At 53.4% G+C, this 18,300-nt stretch overlaps 1 protein-coding gene across 1 annotated transcript in view; it reads right to left on the reverse strand.

Annotated features, from left to right (window-relative positions):
• The window catches only part of LOC100501694 (uncharacterized), a 64,489-nt gene extending 52,031 nt beyond the window's left edge, over positions 1 to 12,458 (reverse strand). Inside the window, 1 exon segment of the mRNA NM_001196369.1 lies at positions 12,217 to 12,458. Within this exon segment, the coding sequence (NP_001183298.1) occupies positions 12,217 to 12,384 (168 nt within the window). The 5' untranslated portion in view covers positions 12,385 to 12,458.
• Positions 12,459 to 18,300: the final 5,842 nt, after the last annotated feature.

Consider the following 18,300-nt stretch of genomic DNA (forward strand, 5'->3'; position numbering starts at 1 on the left):
TCACTTATCCGAGCGTGAGTTACTTTTCGCGGAAGGTGATGAGTGAGGTATCCGTATCCCGGAGGCGTAGGAGTCCCTCGGCTCGGTCGGCCTTGCCGATCAAGGTCTCTCTCTCTCTCGTCTTTAGGATTCTGTTATCGACATAGTCGAAAGGCACGCCCAAGCTATGGCCTTACAGCAGCGCGCCGGGGCCGGAGGTATGTTTTGCCTGCTTTGTGACTTTGTTTTTGTCTTCATTCTTCTCCTCGTGCCTGGAGAATATTGTCTGACTTTCTTCAGGGCTCGAGACGGCACTTAACGAGTCCGTTAAGAATTGCAAGGCTCTTGCCCAGGCGGCTGAGCAGAAGGAGGCCGACCGCATGGCCATGTCCGAGGCTATCTCGGCTTTTTGCCGGGCCTTTGGCCTCGACGACGTCCCCTCAGGTAGCTCCCCCCAGAGTCACCTGTGGGCCTTGGGCGGCCATGTGCGCAGCAGACTCTGCGGGGCGCTGCACCACGGCGTTAGGCAGGCCTTCGCCGTCCTCGCTTCCCACTACGACCTGGATCTGGAGCGGGTCAGCGAGGGGTACTGCTTACCCGACGAAGAGGAGGCCACCTTAGTCGAGGTCTAGAGGCTTGACGCGCCTGTTGAGGGCCCAAGCACGACGCTGGCTTCCTCCTTTGAGGTGGAGATCCTTCTGCCCGTGTCGCCGTCTGAGGCCGGGCCAGATTCTGCCGAGGGTGGAAACGACGCCGAGGGTGCTGCTCCTCCCCCTACCGATACCTGAGCCTGTAGGAACAGTTTGTTTTAAGTATGCATATGTTTCTTGCGGCCGCTGAGGCCTAAACATTTTTAGTGTCAGAGTATAAAGCTGTGTTTTCTTTCCTCTTGTTTCGTGTGTTAGGACTTGTTCATCGGTAGCAGAATCACTTATTCGAGCGTGAGTTACTTTTCGCGGAAGGAGATGATTGAGGTATCCGTATCCTAGAGGAGTAGGAGTCCCTCGGCTCGGTCGGCCTTGCCGTTCAATGTCTCTCTAGCTCATTTTTAGGATTCCGTTATCGATATAGTCGAAAGGCACGAAAGTCGTTTTGGCAGAAAACTTTTCCGAGGAAAATTTTGATGCAGAGGGGGTTCCCCCCTTCTAGCCCCCGAGGGAGGTTCGGTTTTTGCTGAGGCAAGGCCGATCCTCCCTTGACGGTTAGACTTTATTTATACATGGAAAGAAAGTGAGATACATGAACGACTTGAAATATTTTAAGGGTAGAAGCGACGTAGTTGTTGGATGTTTCAAGCGTTGCTATAGACTTCGCCTCGATCGTTGGCCAGCTTGTATGTCCCGGGCTTCAAAATCTTGGCGATGATGAACGGCCCTTCCCAGGGAGGAGTAAGCTTGTGGCGCCCTCGGGCGTCTTGTCGCAGCCGAAGTACCAAGTCTCCCACTTGGAAGCCTCGGGGCCGAACCCTTCGGGCGTGGTAGCGTCGCAGAGACTGCTGGTACCGCGCCGAGTGTAGTAAGGCTACGTCCCGAGCCTCTTCCAGCTGGTCCAATGAATCCTCTCGGCTGGTCTGGTTGTTTTGGTCGTTGTATGCCTTTGTCCACGGGGAACCGTATTCCAAGTCCGCGGGTAAGGTGGCCTCGACCCCATAGACTAGGAAAAATGGCAAGAAACCCGTGGCCCGGCTCGGCGTCGTCCTCATACTCCAAACCACCGAGGGTAGCTCTTTCATCCACCGCTTTCCAAACTTGTTGAGATCGTTGTAGATCCTCGGTTTTAGTCCCTGCAAAATCATGCCATTGGCGCGCTCCACCTGCCCATTTGTCATTGGGTGAGCCATGGCGGCCCAGTCCACACGGATGTGGTGGCCTTCGCAAAAGTCCAGGAACTTTTTTCCAATGAACTGCGTGCCATTGTCGGGATGATGGAGTTTAGGATCCCAAAGCGGTAGATGATATTTGTAAAGAATGCCACCGCCTGCTCGGACCCGATGCTGGTTAAGGGTCGGACTTCGATCCGCTTGGAGAATTTGTCGATGGCGACCAGCAGGTGCGTGAAGCCCCCGAGTGCCTTCTGCAAGGGACCAACGAGGTCTAGACCCCACAAGGCAAACAGCCAGGTGATGGGTATTGTCTGTAGGGTCTGAGCGGCCAGGTGCGTCTGTCTCGCGTAGAATTGACACCCTCGGCAGGACCGTACAATTCTAGTGGCGTCGGCCACCGCGGTCGGCCAGTAGAAACCTTGTCGAAAGTGTTTCCCACGAGGGCTCGAGGTGCTGCATGGTGACCGCAATCCCCCGAGTGTATTTCTTGTAACAGCTCTTGTCCTTGGGTGACAGATATGCATCGTTGGAGAATGCCTGAGGGGCTGCGGTGGTATAACTCTTTTTCATCACCTAGTAAAACGAATGACTTGGCGCGCCGAGCCAGTCACCGAGCTTCAGCCTTGTCGAGGAGCAGCAATCCTCAGATGAGATATTCCAGGTACGGGGTCTGCCAGTTCAGGTTTGGTGTAACCCCATTCTGCTCTCCCTCGACACGCAGGGCCTCGCCCTCAGCGGCCGAGGGTACCTCGGGCTGGGCCGAGGTCTCCTCGGGTTCGGGCGCGTCGTCGAGTTTGACGAATGGTTGATATATGTCCCTGGAGAAGACGTCCGGGGGAACCGTCATCCGTCCCGAGGCTATTTTAGCTAGCTCATCCGCAGTCTCGTTGCACCGTCGAGCAACATGGTTGAGTTCCAGCCCGTAGAACTTATCTTCCAAGCGCCGAACTTCGTCGCAGTAGGCCTCCATTTTTTGATCGCGGCAGTGGGAGTTCTTCATGACTTGGTCAATAACGAGTTGTGAGTCGCCACGAGCGTCGAGGCGCCGAACCCCTAGCTCGACAGCGATGCGCAACCCATTAACCAAAGCCTCGTACTCGGCCACGTTGTTTGACGCCGGAAAATGGAGGTGTATCACGTAGCGCACATGTTTCCCGAGGGGTGAGATGAAGAGCAAGCCAGCTCCTGCTCCGTATTTCATAAGCGACCCATCGAAGTACATGGTCCAAAGTTTGGCCTGGATTGGAGCTATCGGCAATTGGGTGTCGACCCATTCAGCTAGGAAGTCTTCCAAGACTTGGGACTTTATGGCCTTCCGAGGAGCGAATGAAAGTGTTTCCCCCATGAGTTCCACTGTCCATTTTGCTATCCTACCCGAGGCCTCTCGGCACTGGATGATCTCTCCCAGGGGGAAGGATGACACCACAGTCACCGGGTGAGACTCGAAGTAGTGTCGCAGCTTTCGCCGTGTCAGAATCACCGCGTACAGTAGCTTCTGGATTTGCGAGTAGAGGATTTTGGTCTCGGATAGCACCTCGCTGATGAAGTAGACCGGCCTCTGGATGAGCAGTGCATGCCCCTCTTCTCGTCTCTCGACTATGACCGTGGCGCTGACCACCTGAGTGGTTGCGGCTACGTAAATCAAGAGGGCTTCTCCCGCAGCGGGGGGCACCAAGATGGGTGCATTAGTAAGGAGTGCTTTAAGGTTCCCAAGGGCTTCTTAGGCCTCGGGAGTCCAAGTGAAGCGCTCGGCCTTACTTAAGAGGCAGTACAAGGGCAATCCTTTCTCGCCAAGGCGTGAGATGAAGCGGCTCAGAGCCGCAAGGCATCCCATGACCCTTTGTACTCCTTTTAAATCTTTCATGGGTCCCATGTTGGTGATGGCCGCGATTTTCTCCGGATTGGCCTCAATGCCTCATTCGGAGACGATGAAACCTAGGAGCATGCCTCGGGGGACTCCGAAGACACACTTCTTAGGATTGAGTTTTACGCCCTTCGCTCTTAGACACCTGAATGTTATCTCAAGGTCAGAGAGGAGGTCAGAGGCTTTCCTTGTTTTGACAACGAAGTCATTGACGTAAGCCTCAACCGTTCTGCCGATGTGCTCTCCGAACACGTGGTTCATGCACCTTTGGTATGTCGCACCTGCATTCCTCAAGCCAAATGGCATAGTAGTATAACAATACATGCCAAAAGGTGTGATAAAAGAAGTCGCGAGCTAGTCAGATTCTTTCATCTTGATTTGGTGATAGCCTGAATAGGCATCGAGGAAAGACAGGGTTTCGCACCCAGCAGTGGAGTCCACAATTTGATCGATGCGAGGCAGAGGGTAGGGAACCTTTGGACATGCTTTATTTAACCCAGTGTAGTCTACGCACATCCTCCATTTCCCACCTTTTTTTCTTCACAAGCATAGGGTTAGCTAACCATTCTGGATGGAATACCTCTTTGATGAACCCTGCAGCCATTAGCTTGTGGACCTCCTCGCCTATGGCTCTGCGCTTTTCTTCATCAAAACGACGCAAGTGCTGCTTCACGGGTTGAGCACCGGCTCGGATGTCCAGTGAGTGCTCGGCGACATCCCTCGGTATGCCGGGCATGTCCGAGGGACTCCACGCAAAAATTTCGGCGTTTGCGCGGAGAAAGTCGACGAGCACTGCTTCCTATTTGGGGTCCAGCTCGGAGCCGATCCTGACTTTCTTGTCGGCATCGTTGCTGGGGTCGAGAGGGACAGACTTAACTGCCTCGGCAAGTTCGAAGTTGTCGGCGTGGCGCTTCGCATCGGGCGCCTCTTTGGAGAGGCAATCCAGGTCGGCGATGAGGGCTTCAGACTCGGTGATGACCTCGGTGTACTCCACACATTCCATGTCGCACTCGTAAGCGTGGCGGTATGTGGATCCGACGGTGATGGTTCCCTTGGGGCCTGGCATCTTGAGCTTGAGGTACGTGTAGTTGGGGACGGTCATGAACTTGGCGTAGCACGGTCTTCCTAGCACTGCGTGATAGGTCCCTCGGAACCTGACTACCTCGAAAGTGAGGGTTTCCTTTCAGAAGTTGGAGGGAGTTCCGAAGCAGACGGGCAAATCAAGTTGCCCAAGGGGCAGGACGCGCTTAATGGGGACAATCCCGTGAAAAGGTGCTGCACTGGCCCGGATCGTGGACAGATCGACCCCCAAGAGCCCTAGGGTCTCGGCGTAGATGTTGTTGAGGCTGCTGCCTCCGTCCATGAGGACCTTGGTGAGCCTAGCGTTGCCGATGACGGGGTCGACGACAAGCGGGTACCTTCCTAGGCTCGGTACGCAGTCGGGGTGGTCGCCTTGGTCGAAGGTGATGGGCTTGTCGGACCAGTCTAGGTAGCCGGCGCTGCTACCTTTACCGAGCAGACCTCCCGGCGCTCCTGCTTGCGGCGTCGAGCCGAAGCATTCGCCACTTGCCCGTCGTAGATCATGAAGCAGTTGTGGACCACTGGGAACTCTTCTTCCTTGTCACCCCCTTCTTGTCGTTGCCTTGGTCCTTGCCACCTTCTGCCGGGGGCCCAGCCTTGTTGAAGTAATGCCGGAGCATGTCGCACTCTTCAAGGGTGTGCTTGACGGGACCCCTGTGATAGGGGCACGACTCCTTGAGCATCTTGTCGAACATGTTGGCCCCTCCGGGAGGCTGACGAGAATTCCTGTGCTCGGCAGCAGCGACGAGATCCGCGTCAACGGCGTCGCATTTTGCTTGCGCCTTCTTGCTGGTCTTCTTCTTCGTGCCACGCTGGACGGACGCCTCGGGGACGTCTTCCTTCTGCCTTCCCTGATGCTGCTTGTCCTTCCGAAAGATGGCTTCGACCGCCTCCTGACCAGAGGCGAACTTGGTGGCTATGTCCATCAATTCGCTCGCCTTGGTGGGAGTCTTGCGTCCCAGTTTGCTCACTAGGTCCCGGCAAGTGGTGCCGGCGAGGAATGCCCCGATGACATCCAAGTCGGTGATGTTGGGCAACTCGGTGCGCTGCTTTGAAAACCGTCGGATGTACTCTCGCAGGGATTCCCCTGGCTGTTGGCGGCAGCTCCGGAGATCCCATGAGTTCCCAGGGCACACGTACGTACCCTGGAAATTTCTAGCGAAGGCCTTGACTAGGTCGTCCCAGCCGGAGATCTGCGCAGGAGGCAGATGCTCCAGCCAGGCCCGTGCAGCGTCGGAGAGGAAAAGGGGGAGGTTGCGGATGATGAGGTTGTCGTCGTCCGTCCCTCCCAACTAGCACGCCAGCCGGTAATCCGCGAGCCACAACTCCGTCCTTGTCTCCCCTGAGTACTTGGTAATGGTAGTCGGGGCTCGGAACCGGGCCGGGAACGGTGCTCGTCGTATGGCCCGGCTGAAGACTCGCGGACCTAGTGGTTCGGGCGAGGGGCTTCGATCCTCCTCACTGTCGTAGCATCCCCCGCGCCTGGGGTGGTAGCCTCGGCGCACCTTCTCCTCGAGGCGGGCTCGACAGTCGTGGCGGTGTTGCTCATCGCCGAGGCGATCCCGTGCTACAGGTGTCCTGTCTCCTATGTGCTCGGTGTGGACCGAGGCCTCGTACATGCGTCGAGAGGACGCTGCATGATGCTCCGAGGTGCCTCCTCGCCCTCGGGAGGCAGAGCTCTCGGCACGTCAGACAGCGGCGTTTTCCAAGAGATCCTTGAGTTCACCCTGGATACATCGCCCCTCGGTGGTGGATGGCTCCGGCATTGTTCAAAGTAGCATCGCTGCTGCAGCTAGGTTCTGGCCAGCCCCGCTGAAGGCCGAGGGTAGCCCTGCCCTGGCATCGTCAATGATACGGCACTGGACGTCCCGTGCCCCATGACGCGCTCCTCCGGTGAGTGCTCGGCCTTCCCACTCCTGCTCGATGTTTTGTCGGAGCTGCACAAGTCGCCCCGTTTCTTCGTCGAGCTTGGCCTGCATCTCGCGGAGTTGCTCGAGTTCTGTGTCCTGACCCCCTGCAGGGACTCGGACCACAGCTAGCTCCCACGGGATCTCAACGCGAGACGTAGGCAAAGGGGCGTCGTCATCTCCTGGCATGCCGAGGTGATTGTCTTCATCGTGATCCCCCTGATCGATGTGGAAACACTCGTGACTTGGGTCGTAACCCTCGTCGTTAAGGCTGTGGCTATCGTCAGAGTAGCCGGAGAGGCAGTAGTCACATGCGGACATGAAGTCTTGCATGGCACTAGGATCACAAAGTCCGGAGAAATCCCAACTGAAGTCGGGGTCGTCCTCTTCCTCGAAACCTGTGGGTCCGGAGGTTGAGACGGTCGTCAGTCGGTCCCAAGTTGACCACATACGGTAACCTGGAAGGTCAGGATATGCCCTTGCAAAAGCGCTCAACGAAGCGGGGTCGCTTGGCGGATCGAAGCTGAATCTAAAGGGAACATGATGGAAAACTGATGGTACCTCCTGGTTGATGGACGGTGGTGAAGTTGCATCGAGGATGGAATGTGTCGTTATCTTAGGTGCGAGATTAATGTCCGACAAGTCCCTCACAAGGGTGCCAGCGTCATCAGTCCGCCTAGGGTTGGCACGTTGCTAGGAAGCGACACATGTCGTTGTCTCAGGTGCGAGGACAACTCCCGACATGTCCCCCGCAGGGGTGCCGGCGTCGTCGGCTCGCTTTGGTCCAACAGCCGACGAGGTGCCGCCTCTTGCCTGGCCACGGTTGCTCCGTCCTCTCCTCCTCCGGCGAGGAGGGTGGTGCGACAAACCCGGATGTTCCTCTTCTGCTGCGGGGAGATGTCGTCGTCGAGTTCGCCTTCGCCGGGTGAGCCGACGACCGTCGTTGTTGTCATGCTGCGAGGGGAGGAGTACCATGTCGTAGCTGCCGTCGTGGGACATGAACTCAAGACTCCCAAAGCGGAGCACCGTCCCGGGCTGAAGAGGCTGCTGAAGATTGTCCATCTAGAACTCAACGGGAAAGTATTTGTCAACATGCAGCAGGCCCCTACCTGGCGCGCCAACTGTCGGCGTTTCGGACCCGCGAGGACCCTCAACCGACTAGTGAATTTGTCGCTGCGTGTCCCTGCCCAGATGGGTTGATGCAAGATGGAACACAAGAGGGAGGATGAGGCTTATATTATCTTGCACCGGGGTGCTCATAGTAGGGGTTACAAGCGTCACGAGAGAGAGAGAGGGAGAGGGTTCGGCCTTGAGGTGAGTTGTCTGAGTTAGCCTCCTCCGCGTCTCTCCCACTCTGCCTGCCTCCTTTAGGAAGGCCCTGGACATCCCCTTTTATAGATACAAGGAGATGGTCCAGCTGTACAATGGGGTGTAGCTATGGGCTAACGTGGCTGGCAGAGAAGTACTTGAGCCCTATAGAAGCACAGCTGGCGTTGCGGCCTGGGGTCCTGCTGACGTTTCTTTGCTTTCATAGAGAGTTGAGAACAACCGACGTCATGGACGCACGCAGGGAACCATCATTACCTGTTACCGGCGTAATCTAGATGGGACACCGGTCTTGTTCCTTCGTAGCCTGAGGCAGCTAGCTAGGGGTAGGGTAATGATGTATCCCCTGTAGCGTAGTCGGTCTGAGGCTGAGGTCGGGCGAGGCGGAGACTTCTCCTGAGGCCAAGGCTGAGGTCGGGCGAGGTCGTGACTCCTCCCGAGGCCGAGGCTGAGGTCAAGGCCCGAGGTCGGGCGAGGCGGAGACCTTCTCCCGAGGCCGAGGCCTGGGGTCAGGCGAGGCGGAGACCTTCTCCCGAGGCCGAGGTTGAGGCCGAGGCCTAAGGTCGGGCGAGGTAGAGCTCCCTGTTGCGCCCGAGGCTGAACTCGGGGGAGGTCGTGACTTACTGTTGTTAGTCTTACCCTGGTGGTTGGCACAGTAGTCGGAACGGGGTGAATAGTGTTGTTTTCTTGTCACAACGATCAGTAAAGGGGCGAAGTGACTGCGGTCATTTCGACCTTGCCGACTGAGGTGCGCGTGTCAGGATAAGGTGTAAGACGATCCCCGCATTAAATGTGCATGTGATACGGTCGGTTGGTAAGGCGATTTGGCCGAGGTCGCTGTACGACAAAGTTTGCCCGAGCTTAGCCTCGGGCGAGCTGGGGGTGCGCCCGTTGCCTGAGGAGGTCCTCGGGCGAGGCGTGAATCCATCCGGGACCACTATTCTTGCCCGAGGCCGGGCTCGGGCGAGACGAGATCGCGTCCATGAGGCTTCAACTTTGAACCGCACTTACCGATCTTTACGGTCTGTTTTGAGGATGTTTTCCAGCCATGTTAAGGAGTATTGGGGGTACCCCTAATTACGGTACCCGACAATCTTCACATATGTTTTCTCACGGTATAAATGCTCAGTCTCTAAAAGAATAGGCAAATCAAGGGTAGATTGGCACAGGGTTTGCTAAGTTAGTCTTTTCTTAGAAATATTTAGACTTGGAAACCCAATAGATAGACATGTATGAGGACTAGTTAGTCTAAGATAGATCTATATAATACATGTCGATGAAGCATTAGTTAACAAGCTTTAAGGTTTGAATAATATGTCTGATTATATCTTTTGTTGTATGATCAAGATCTGTCCGTACAGAAAAACAAGTGTCATATCATACCATATCACATACTCTCTTGCTCTCTCTGTCCCAAAATAGTATTCGTTTTCGCTCTTAGTTTTTATGTCTATATGAAATGGATGATGATGAATATAAACACATATATAAAACACATGCACAAGTATTGTATGAATCCATTAATTACATAAAACAAATTTTCATTTGGGACGAATGAAGTATTAGTCATGTCATAGTTTTTCTGTAGTGCTTTGGTTCATTGCCACAACTATGATATGTCATTCTGTCTTAGGCTATCTCTAGTAGATTATCCATCCTATCCTCTATCACATCCTCTATTTCAAACTTCAGTATGTAAACAGTGCAGTATACAGTTCAAAATAGTATGTGATGCGACTATCTACACGATCTACTGGAGACAACCTTAGCACTCTGTCTCGTCTCTGTCTCGTCCGTCATATACTCAATTTCTTGCTGAACTTTGCTTTATGTGGCTTTAGGTTTACTCACCAAACTTTCTATGTCAGCTACGGATTATCCAAGGTTTGACATGATGAACTATGGCACCAAGCGAAGAGACCCTCCTTAGTTTGGTTTATAGGGTAGGAAACCAATAATGCAAAGCAGATAGACATATTTAGTAGTTTAATTTGTGAATCGCCAGATCATGACTACCACCTTTGAGCGACAAAAATGCATAGTTATCGCAGGGCTGTTGTTTGTGGAACGTCGCTGCGATGTAGCATATGGCGTCTTCGGTGATGAGGAGCACCGACCTTGCGCTGCCGACAGCCAGGCGCGAGCGGGCGTACGGGTAGCCTTAAATATATGAACTGACAATATCTCTAGCTCATAAGACTATTTCTGTTTAGGTAATCAGTCCCTATCCAGATCCGTGAACATAGAGCACTGATCGAGAGAAAAATGTTGCCATGTAGAACCATTCAGCATGATTTGACAGATTGTAGAAAACTTGATACCAAGCGCTTAAATCTGGCAATTAGCTTCCTCTTGAGCATCCGGCCACTAGGCTTGATTAGAGTAAACAATACGATTGCTGACATATGGTGTCGGTTTCAACATCTGTTTGTTTGGTCGACCGATGAACAGGTCTACTGATCACTAAAACCAATTAGTTAGTATATTTTCTTGGCTTTAATATGTACCGACTTCTATTATTACGTAGTGTTTTGTACAGCTGTAACAGATGGATTTAAACTGAAAAGAATAGGCCAAGTATCGATTACATTGAAGCCAGCGGCAGTCGTACCTATATTGTGTTGAAGAATCGTTCAACTAGTCCGTACCTATTTGTTGCCATATGTCATCTCTCGATTGGTCCACACCATTTTAAGTGTATTTAAAAAAATATATTTATAAATTATGAAAATCTTAGAAGCTATGTAATTTTTATTTATATTTTATAAACTATATAATCTTTATTTATGGTTTACAATTATGTGACTTTTATTTGTTTTTATGATAATGCAACTTTTGTTTACTTATAATTATATACTTTGTTGAATTTCTATTTTCAAAAAATATCATGTCCACTAAAAATAAAAGTCTGCAAAATAAAGACATATGTCTCGCTAAATTGGCTGTAAGTTAAGGATAAAAGATATGTAATAGGGCGGTATAGTAGATAAGATGTGATAATGGTTGATAACACGCTCTAGTTCCTAGGGATGGACAATAAACATCTAGCTAACATAAATATGCATAAAATTTGGTGTTAATCTTTAGTCATGTTTTTTAATAATATAATGAAAGAAAGAATATAATTTTGTATAATTTTTAGTGCATATATTTTCTCCCTCCAACGAAAAAGGCGAACAAAAAGCATCTGAATCCATGTGTATCTGAATTTTATATTAATTATTTTAGAAATATAGAATGAATATGAGGTTTACTTTTTATAAATCTTAATAATCACAATACTAAAAATAAGAATATAAATTTGTATAGAAAATTTTGTACTTTGTAATTGGAAAAAGGAAACCAAAAATTTAACATCCCATCACTACTCATTCCGACGAGCGTGCTAGCCTATGCTATATATGTCTAAACGGGCCATATGCTTGTCATTCAGCCTATGGCACGACACACTTTGGACCTGTTACGAGCATGACATGACTCGGTGGTTGGTGGACCCAGGCCGGCACAACCCGTTATTCATGTCGTGTTTGTGCTATTGCCGCGGCATGGCGCGCCGCTTAGGCACGATCCGATTTTTTTCATTTTCCAGCACTTATCTATGTATATTAGAAGTAACTATAATAGTTTAGACACAAAAGAAGGTGGATTCACTCGGCTAGACAGGTGCACCTAGGCTCTTAATGCCATCCACCATTGTTTGAATCCTTGCGGAGCGTATTTTTACACCATGTTTTTCTTATTTTCCTTCTCACCTCAGTCAAGACCAACATGTGCGATGCGTTTAATAAGAATCTGGAAATTTTATCTTCGTCCTATTCCATTCTTATATTTATGTAAGAGCAGGTTTTCAGGAATTTCATTAGTAAAGCCGTTTTCAAAATAACTATTTGACTGAAAGTAGCTTTAAATAGCTTGGAAGCTGGTCCAGAAGATGTGTGCCAAAGAAACTTGACTTTATTGTTCAGAAGAAGGGGTGTGCATTTCAGGTCACGACTTTACACCCACGTCTACTTGTCAAGGCATGCACGCATGTGGAGTCTGACCAGAAACACGGACAAAGTGTGACCAGATCAGACAGAGACCACCATATTTTTGCTCTGTCACATATATTGTGCTATAATTTCGATGGAGGAAGGTAATAAAACTTACTACTATGATCCACTGCTATATATTAATTAATCAGATCATAAATCAGGTTCCCAAACTAGGACTTAATTAGAAAGATTTTATGAACTTACCTGATCACCAGGTCTGCCAGAATCAAGTGACAGAAGAGCGTCGTAGTCCCAAGACGTGGGCTGGTAGTTCGCCGACCGGCGGCGTGGTTTCTCCGGCGACGACAAACACTGCACCGGCTGGTGGTGCCCTGGCCTGGCCGATAGCCAAGCAGTAGTTCTAAGCGACATATGGAGGATGCACGTACAGCACGCACGATCTCAATAGCTCCCACGCGTTTTGTTATATGGAAATGAAACAGGAGGAGGCTCACATACTGTGATGGCCGAGCCGGCCGGACGCTTATATACTGTGTTGCTCGATGTTGTTTCTTTTCTGTGGTTGGCAAAGAACACACTAAGACAGACCACACAAAAAGGCATGTTTGTTAGTTCTTGGTTTTATATTCAACACATGGCTACGAAAGCGAGATTATGAAATAGTGATTGAATGGGATCTATGTGGCTGCTCTGTGCACACGTTTTACACGTTTTACGCATGATCTATGGACTAAAACTGGGAGTCTTTCGCACTCGGGTACGCATAAGGTATCTCAATCATCCTCGCTCCTCGGCTCATAGCCATTCAACCCGCCGAAGCAAACAGCAAATGGGGCTCCTACTTTACCATACTGTCCATATCCAGCAGGGGCAGTGATTCATGGTATTCCAGTGTTAGCGTCGATCTGGACGTTAATCACTGGAGTGTACAGTTGTAACATTCTAGATGTTATTGTACGCTTAACAACGAATATGGACGTAAGTACGGGATATCGATGAATATAATAGTCACTAAATTTTAGTCGTCTTCGCCTATTACGATTTGTCTGGATTGTCTAAAATATTTTGTGAAATTCATAGTTAAATAATCGCCTGAAATGATAAGTCCAGTGCTGTTTAGACTGGTCGAGAGCGTGAATGCGATTTCGGAAGTTCGAATTTATAATTTCGACCACGATCCATATCCAAGAAAAACAAGGCGTAGAGTTATAAATTGTGCTGCTCTCTAGCCGAATGTTCAGATAGCGGCGAAATTCGTTTAGGTTCAACTAAATCAAACGTCGACTAAAATATCGAGTCCGATATCGTCTGGTTTAATCCGTATACATCTCGCTCTCGTTACCATACAAACATCGTCTCCGGAGGGATTCCCATTGCGATGTCGTGTTCAGCTTGCGTAGTTCAAAATTTATTTATTTCATAAAGTGTCAAGTCTGGTGCCAGTTTAAAATTAATCGAATAAGACTGATTGAAAACGTCATCTAAATATTTCGCTCTTGCTCGATCGGTCTCTACAAATTCGGTAGAGATATTACTAGAGACAGACTGTTTTAAATAAAACCAGAACAACGGTTAGCTGATTCGGTTTCCTATTTCAAAATCCGAGAAAATAATATTGTCGGGTACCATAATTAGGGGTACCCCCAACACACCTAAATACGGCTTGTAACCACCATCAGCACAAACCGCAAAGACTGATGGGCGCGTTTCAGGTCAAGGCCTCGTCTACCAAGGGACGCAATCTCGCCTCGCCCGAGCCCGACCTCGGGCGGGAACAGTAGTCCTGGACGAATTCACGTCTCGCCCGAGGACCTCCTCAGGCAGCGAGCGCACCCTCGGCTGGCCCGAGGCCCAGCTCGGGCAGGCTTCGTCGAGAAGCAACCTTGGCCAAATCGCCTCACCAACCGACCATATCGCAGGCGCATTCAATGCAGAGATCGCCTGACACCTTATCCTGACACGCGTGCCTCAGTCGGCAAGGTCGAAGTGACCGCAGTCGCTTCGCCTTTTTACTGACCGACCTGACAGGAAAACAGCGCCGCTCGCCCCACTCCGACTGATGTGCCACCCACCAGGGTGAGACTGACAACAACCAAGTTCGGCCTCGGGCGCAAGAGGAAGGTCCGCCTCGCCCGACCTTAGGCCTCGGCCTCGGAAGGAGGTCTCCGCCTCAAGGCTCGGCCTCAACCTCGGCCTCGGGAGGAATCGCGTCCTCGCCCGACCTTAGGCTCGGACCAACCGCGCCACGGGGGATACATCATTACCCTACCCCTATCTAGCTCAGGCTACGAGGGAACAAGACCGGCGTCCCATCTGGCTCGCCCCGGAAACAAGTAATGATGGCTCCCCGCGTGCGTCCATGACGACGGTGGTTCTCAGCCCCCTACGGAAGCAAGGAGACGTCAGCAGGATCCCAGTAGCACCGACAGCTGTGCTTCTACAGGGCTCAGGCACTTCTCCGACGGCCACGTTACCGCGTACACAGGGCTCTAGCACCTCTCCGACAACCACGTTGGCATGTACACAGGGCTCAGGCACCTCTCTGCCAGACACGTTAGCGCATAGCTACACCCCCATTGTACATCTAGACCCTCTCCTTGCATCTATAAAAGGGAGGTCCAGGGCCTTCATGTGGGAGGGTCGCGCGGGGGAACGAGCTAACGAACAGGCTCACTCTCTCTCTAGCGCGCGCGAACGCTTGTAACCCCTACTACGAGCACACCCCCCTGGTGCGAGATAATACGAGCCGCGTTTCTCCCTTGTGTTCCATCTCGCGCCAACCCATCTTGGCAGGGGCACGCAGCGACAAATTTACTCGTCGGTCCAGGGACCCCCCGGGTCCGAAACGCCGACAGTTAGCGCGCCAGTTAGGGGCCTGCTGCGTGTTAATGAACACCTTCCCGTTGAGTTCCAGATGGGTAGTCTCCAGCAACCTCTTTAGCCTGGGACGGTGCTCCGCTTCGGGAGTCTAGAGTTCATGTCCCTTGACTGCAGCTACGACATGGTACTCCTCCCCCCACAGCGCAATAGCAACAATGACGGTCACTAGCTCGCCCGGCGGCGGCGAACTCAACGACGTCTTTCCCCCGTGGTGGAAGAGCAGCATCCGGGTTTGTCCTGCCACCCTCCTCGCCGTAGGAGGAGGAGACGGGGCAACCGTGGCCAGGCAGGAGGTGGCACCTCGTCGGCTATCGAGCGAGTCGACGATGCCGGCACCCCAGCGGGGGACATGTCAGGCGTTGTCCTCGCACCTAAGACAACGACGAATGTCATTTCCCCGCAACGTGCCAACCCCAAGTGGACAGATGACGCCAGCACACTCGCGAAGGACTTGCTGGGCGTTAGCCTTGCACCTGAGATAACGGTGCAGTCCGTCCCCGACGCGCCTTCGTCACTGTCTATCGATCAAGAGGTACCGTCCGTTTTCCACCCTGTGCCTTTTAGATTCAGCTACGATCCACCAAGCAACCCCGCTTCGGTGAGCGCTTTCATAAAGGCATATCATAACCTTCCGGGGTACCATATGTGGTCATCTTGGGACCGACTAACGGTCGTCTCAACCTACGGGCCCCGGGGTTCCGAGGAAGAGGACGGTCCCAACTCCGGTTGGGATTTCTCTGGGCTCCGTGATCCCAGTGTCATGCGAGACTTCATGACCGCATGTGACTACTGCCTCTCCGGTTGCTCTGATGATGGCCACAGCCTTGACGATGAAGGTTATGACCCAAGTCACGAATGTTTCCACGTCGATCTAGGGGGTCGCGACAAAGGCAACCACCTTGGTATGCCGGAGGATGACGATCCCCCTGGGCCTGCTTCTCGCGTTGACATCCCGAGGGAGCTAGCTGTGGTCCCAGTCCCTGCGGGGGGTCAGGACACACAGCTCGAGCAAATCCGCGAGATGCAGGCCAAGCTCGACGAAGAAGCAGGGCAACTTGTGCAGCTCTGGCAAAACATCGAGCAGGAGTGGGCAGGCCGAGCACTCGCCGGAGAAGCGCGTCATCAGGCTCAGGACGTCCAGCGCCGTATCGTTGATGATGCCAGGGCAAGGCTGCCCCCGGCCTCCAGCGGGGTCGACCAGAATCTGGCTGTAGCGACAATACTACTCCGAGCAATGCTAGAGCCATCCACCACCGAGGGGCGACGTATCCAGGGAGAACTCAAGAATCTCCTGGAGGATGCCGCGGTCCGACGGGCCGAAAGCTCTGCCTCCCGAAGGCAAGGGTGCCCCCCGGAGCATCGGGCAACGACTTCCCGATTCATGCGGGAGGCCTCGGTCCACACCGGGCGCACGCGGGACGCGATGCCTGCAGCCCCGGGTCGCCTCGGCAACGAGCACCACCGCCACGACCGTCGAGCCCGCCTTGACGAGAAGGTGCGCCGAGGCTAGCACCCCAGGCGTGGGGGACGCTACGATAGTGAGGAGGATTGGAGCCCCTCGCCCGAACCACCAGGTCCACAAGCCTTCAGCTGGGCCATACGACGGGCGCCGTTCCCAGCTCGGTTCCGGGCCTCGACTACCATCACCAAGTACTCGGGGGAAACAGGGCCGGAGTTGTGGCTTGCGGACTACCGGCTGTCCTGCCAGCTGGGAGGAACGGACGATGACAACCTCATCATTCGCAACCTCCCCCTGTTCCTCTCCGACGCCGCCCAGGCCTGGCTGGAGCATCTGCCTCCTGCGCAGATCTCCAACTGGGACGACCTGGTCAAAGCCTTCGCTGGAAACTTCCAGGGCACGTACGTGCGCCCTGGGAACTCCTGGGACCTCCGAAGCTGCCACCAGCAGCCAGGGGAATCCCTGCGAGAGTACATCCGGCGGTTTTCGAAGCAGCGCACCCAGCTGCCCAACATCACCGACTCGGATGTCATCGGGGCGTTCCTCGCCGGCACCACTTGCCGCGACCTGGTGAGCAAACTGGGCCGCAAGACTCCCACCAAGGCGAGCGAGTTGATGGACATCGCCACCAAGTTCGCCTCTGGTCAGGAGGCGGTCGAAGCCATCTTCCTGAAGGACAAGCAGCCTTAGGTATGGTAGCCGGAAGACGTCCCCGAGGCATCCGCCCAGCGGGGCACGAAGAAGGAGGCCAAGAAGAAGTCGCAAGCGAAGCGCGATGCCGCCGACGTAGATCTTGTCGCTGCTGCCGAGCACAGGAACCCTCGGAAGCCTCCCGGAGGGGCCAACCTGTTCGACAAGATGCTCAAGGAGTCGTGCCCCTATCACCAGGGTCCCGTCAAGCACACCCTTGAGGAATGCGTCATGCTTCGACGCTACTTCCATAAAGCCGGGTCCCCGGCGGGAGATGGCAAAGGCCAAGACAACAACAAGAAGGAGGGTGACAAGGAAGAGGAGTTCCCCGAGGTCCACGGCTGCTTCATGATCTACGGTGGGCAAGTGCCGAACGCCTCAGCTCGGCACCGCAAGCAGGAGCGCCGGGAGGTCTGCTCGGTAAAGGTGGCGGCGCCAGTCTACCTAGACTGGTCCGACAAGCCCATCACTTTTGACCAAGGTGACCACCCACACTGCGTGCCGAGCCCAGGAAGGTACCCGCTCGTTGTCGACCCCGTCATTGGCAACGCCAGGCTCACCAAGGTCCTCATGGACGGGGGCAGCAGCTTCAACATCATCTACGCCGAGACCCTCGGGCTCTTGGGGATCGATCTGTCCATGATCCAGGCTGGTGCGGCGCCCTTTCATGGGATCGTCCCCAGGAAGCGCGTCCTGCCCCTTGGACAACTCGATCTGCCCGTCTGCTTCGGAACTCCCTCCAACTTCCGAAAGGAAACCCTCACGTTCGAGGTGGTCGGGTTCCGAGGAACCTACCACGCAGTGCTGGGGAGACCGTGCTACGCCAAATTCATGGCTGTCCCCAACTACACGTACCTCAAGCTCAAGATGCCAGGCCCCAACGGGGTCATCACCGTCGGATCCACGTACTGCCACGCGTACGAATGCGATGTGGAATGCGTGGAGTACGCTGAGGCCCTCGCCGAGTCCGAGGCCCTCATCGCCGACCTAGAGTGCCTCTCCAAGGAGGTGCCTGATGCGAAGCGCCATGCCGGCAACATCGAACCAGCTGAGGCGGTTAAGTCCGTCCCTCTCGACCCCAGCAACGACGCCGACAAGAAGGTCCGGATCGGCTCCGAGCTCGACCAAAAATAGGAAGCAATGCTCGTCGACTTTCTCCGCGCAAATGCTGAAATTTTTGCGTGTAGTCCCTCGGACATGCCGGGCATATTGAGGGATGTCGCCGAGCACTCGCTGGATATCCGAGCGGGAGCCCAACCCGTGAAGCAGCACCTGCGCAGCTTTGACAAAGTGAAGCG

This window comes from Zea mays, chromosome 2 (assembly GCF_902167145.1).
Source record: "Zea mays cultivar B73 chromosome 2, Zm-B73-REFERENCE-NAM-5.0, whole genome shotgun sequence".
Taxonomy (NCBI): Eukaryota; Viridiplantae; Streptophyta; class Magnoliopsida; order Poales; family Poaceae; genus Zea; species Zea mays.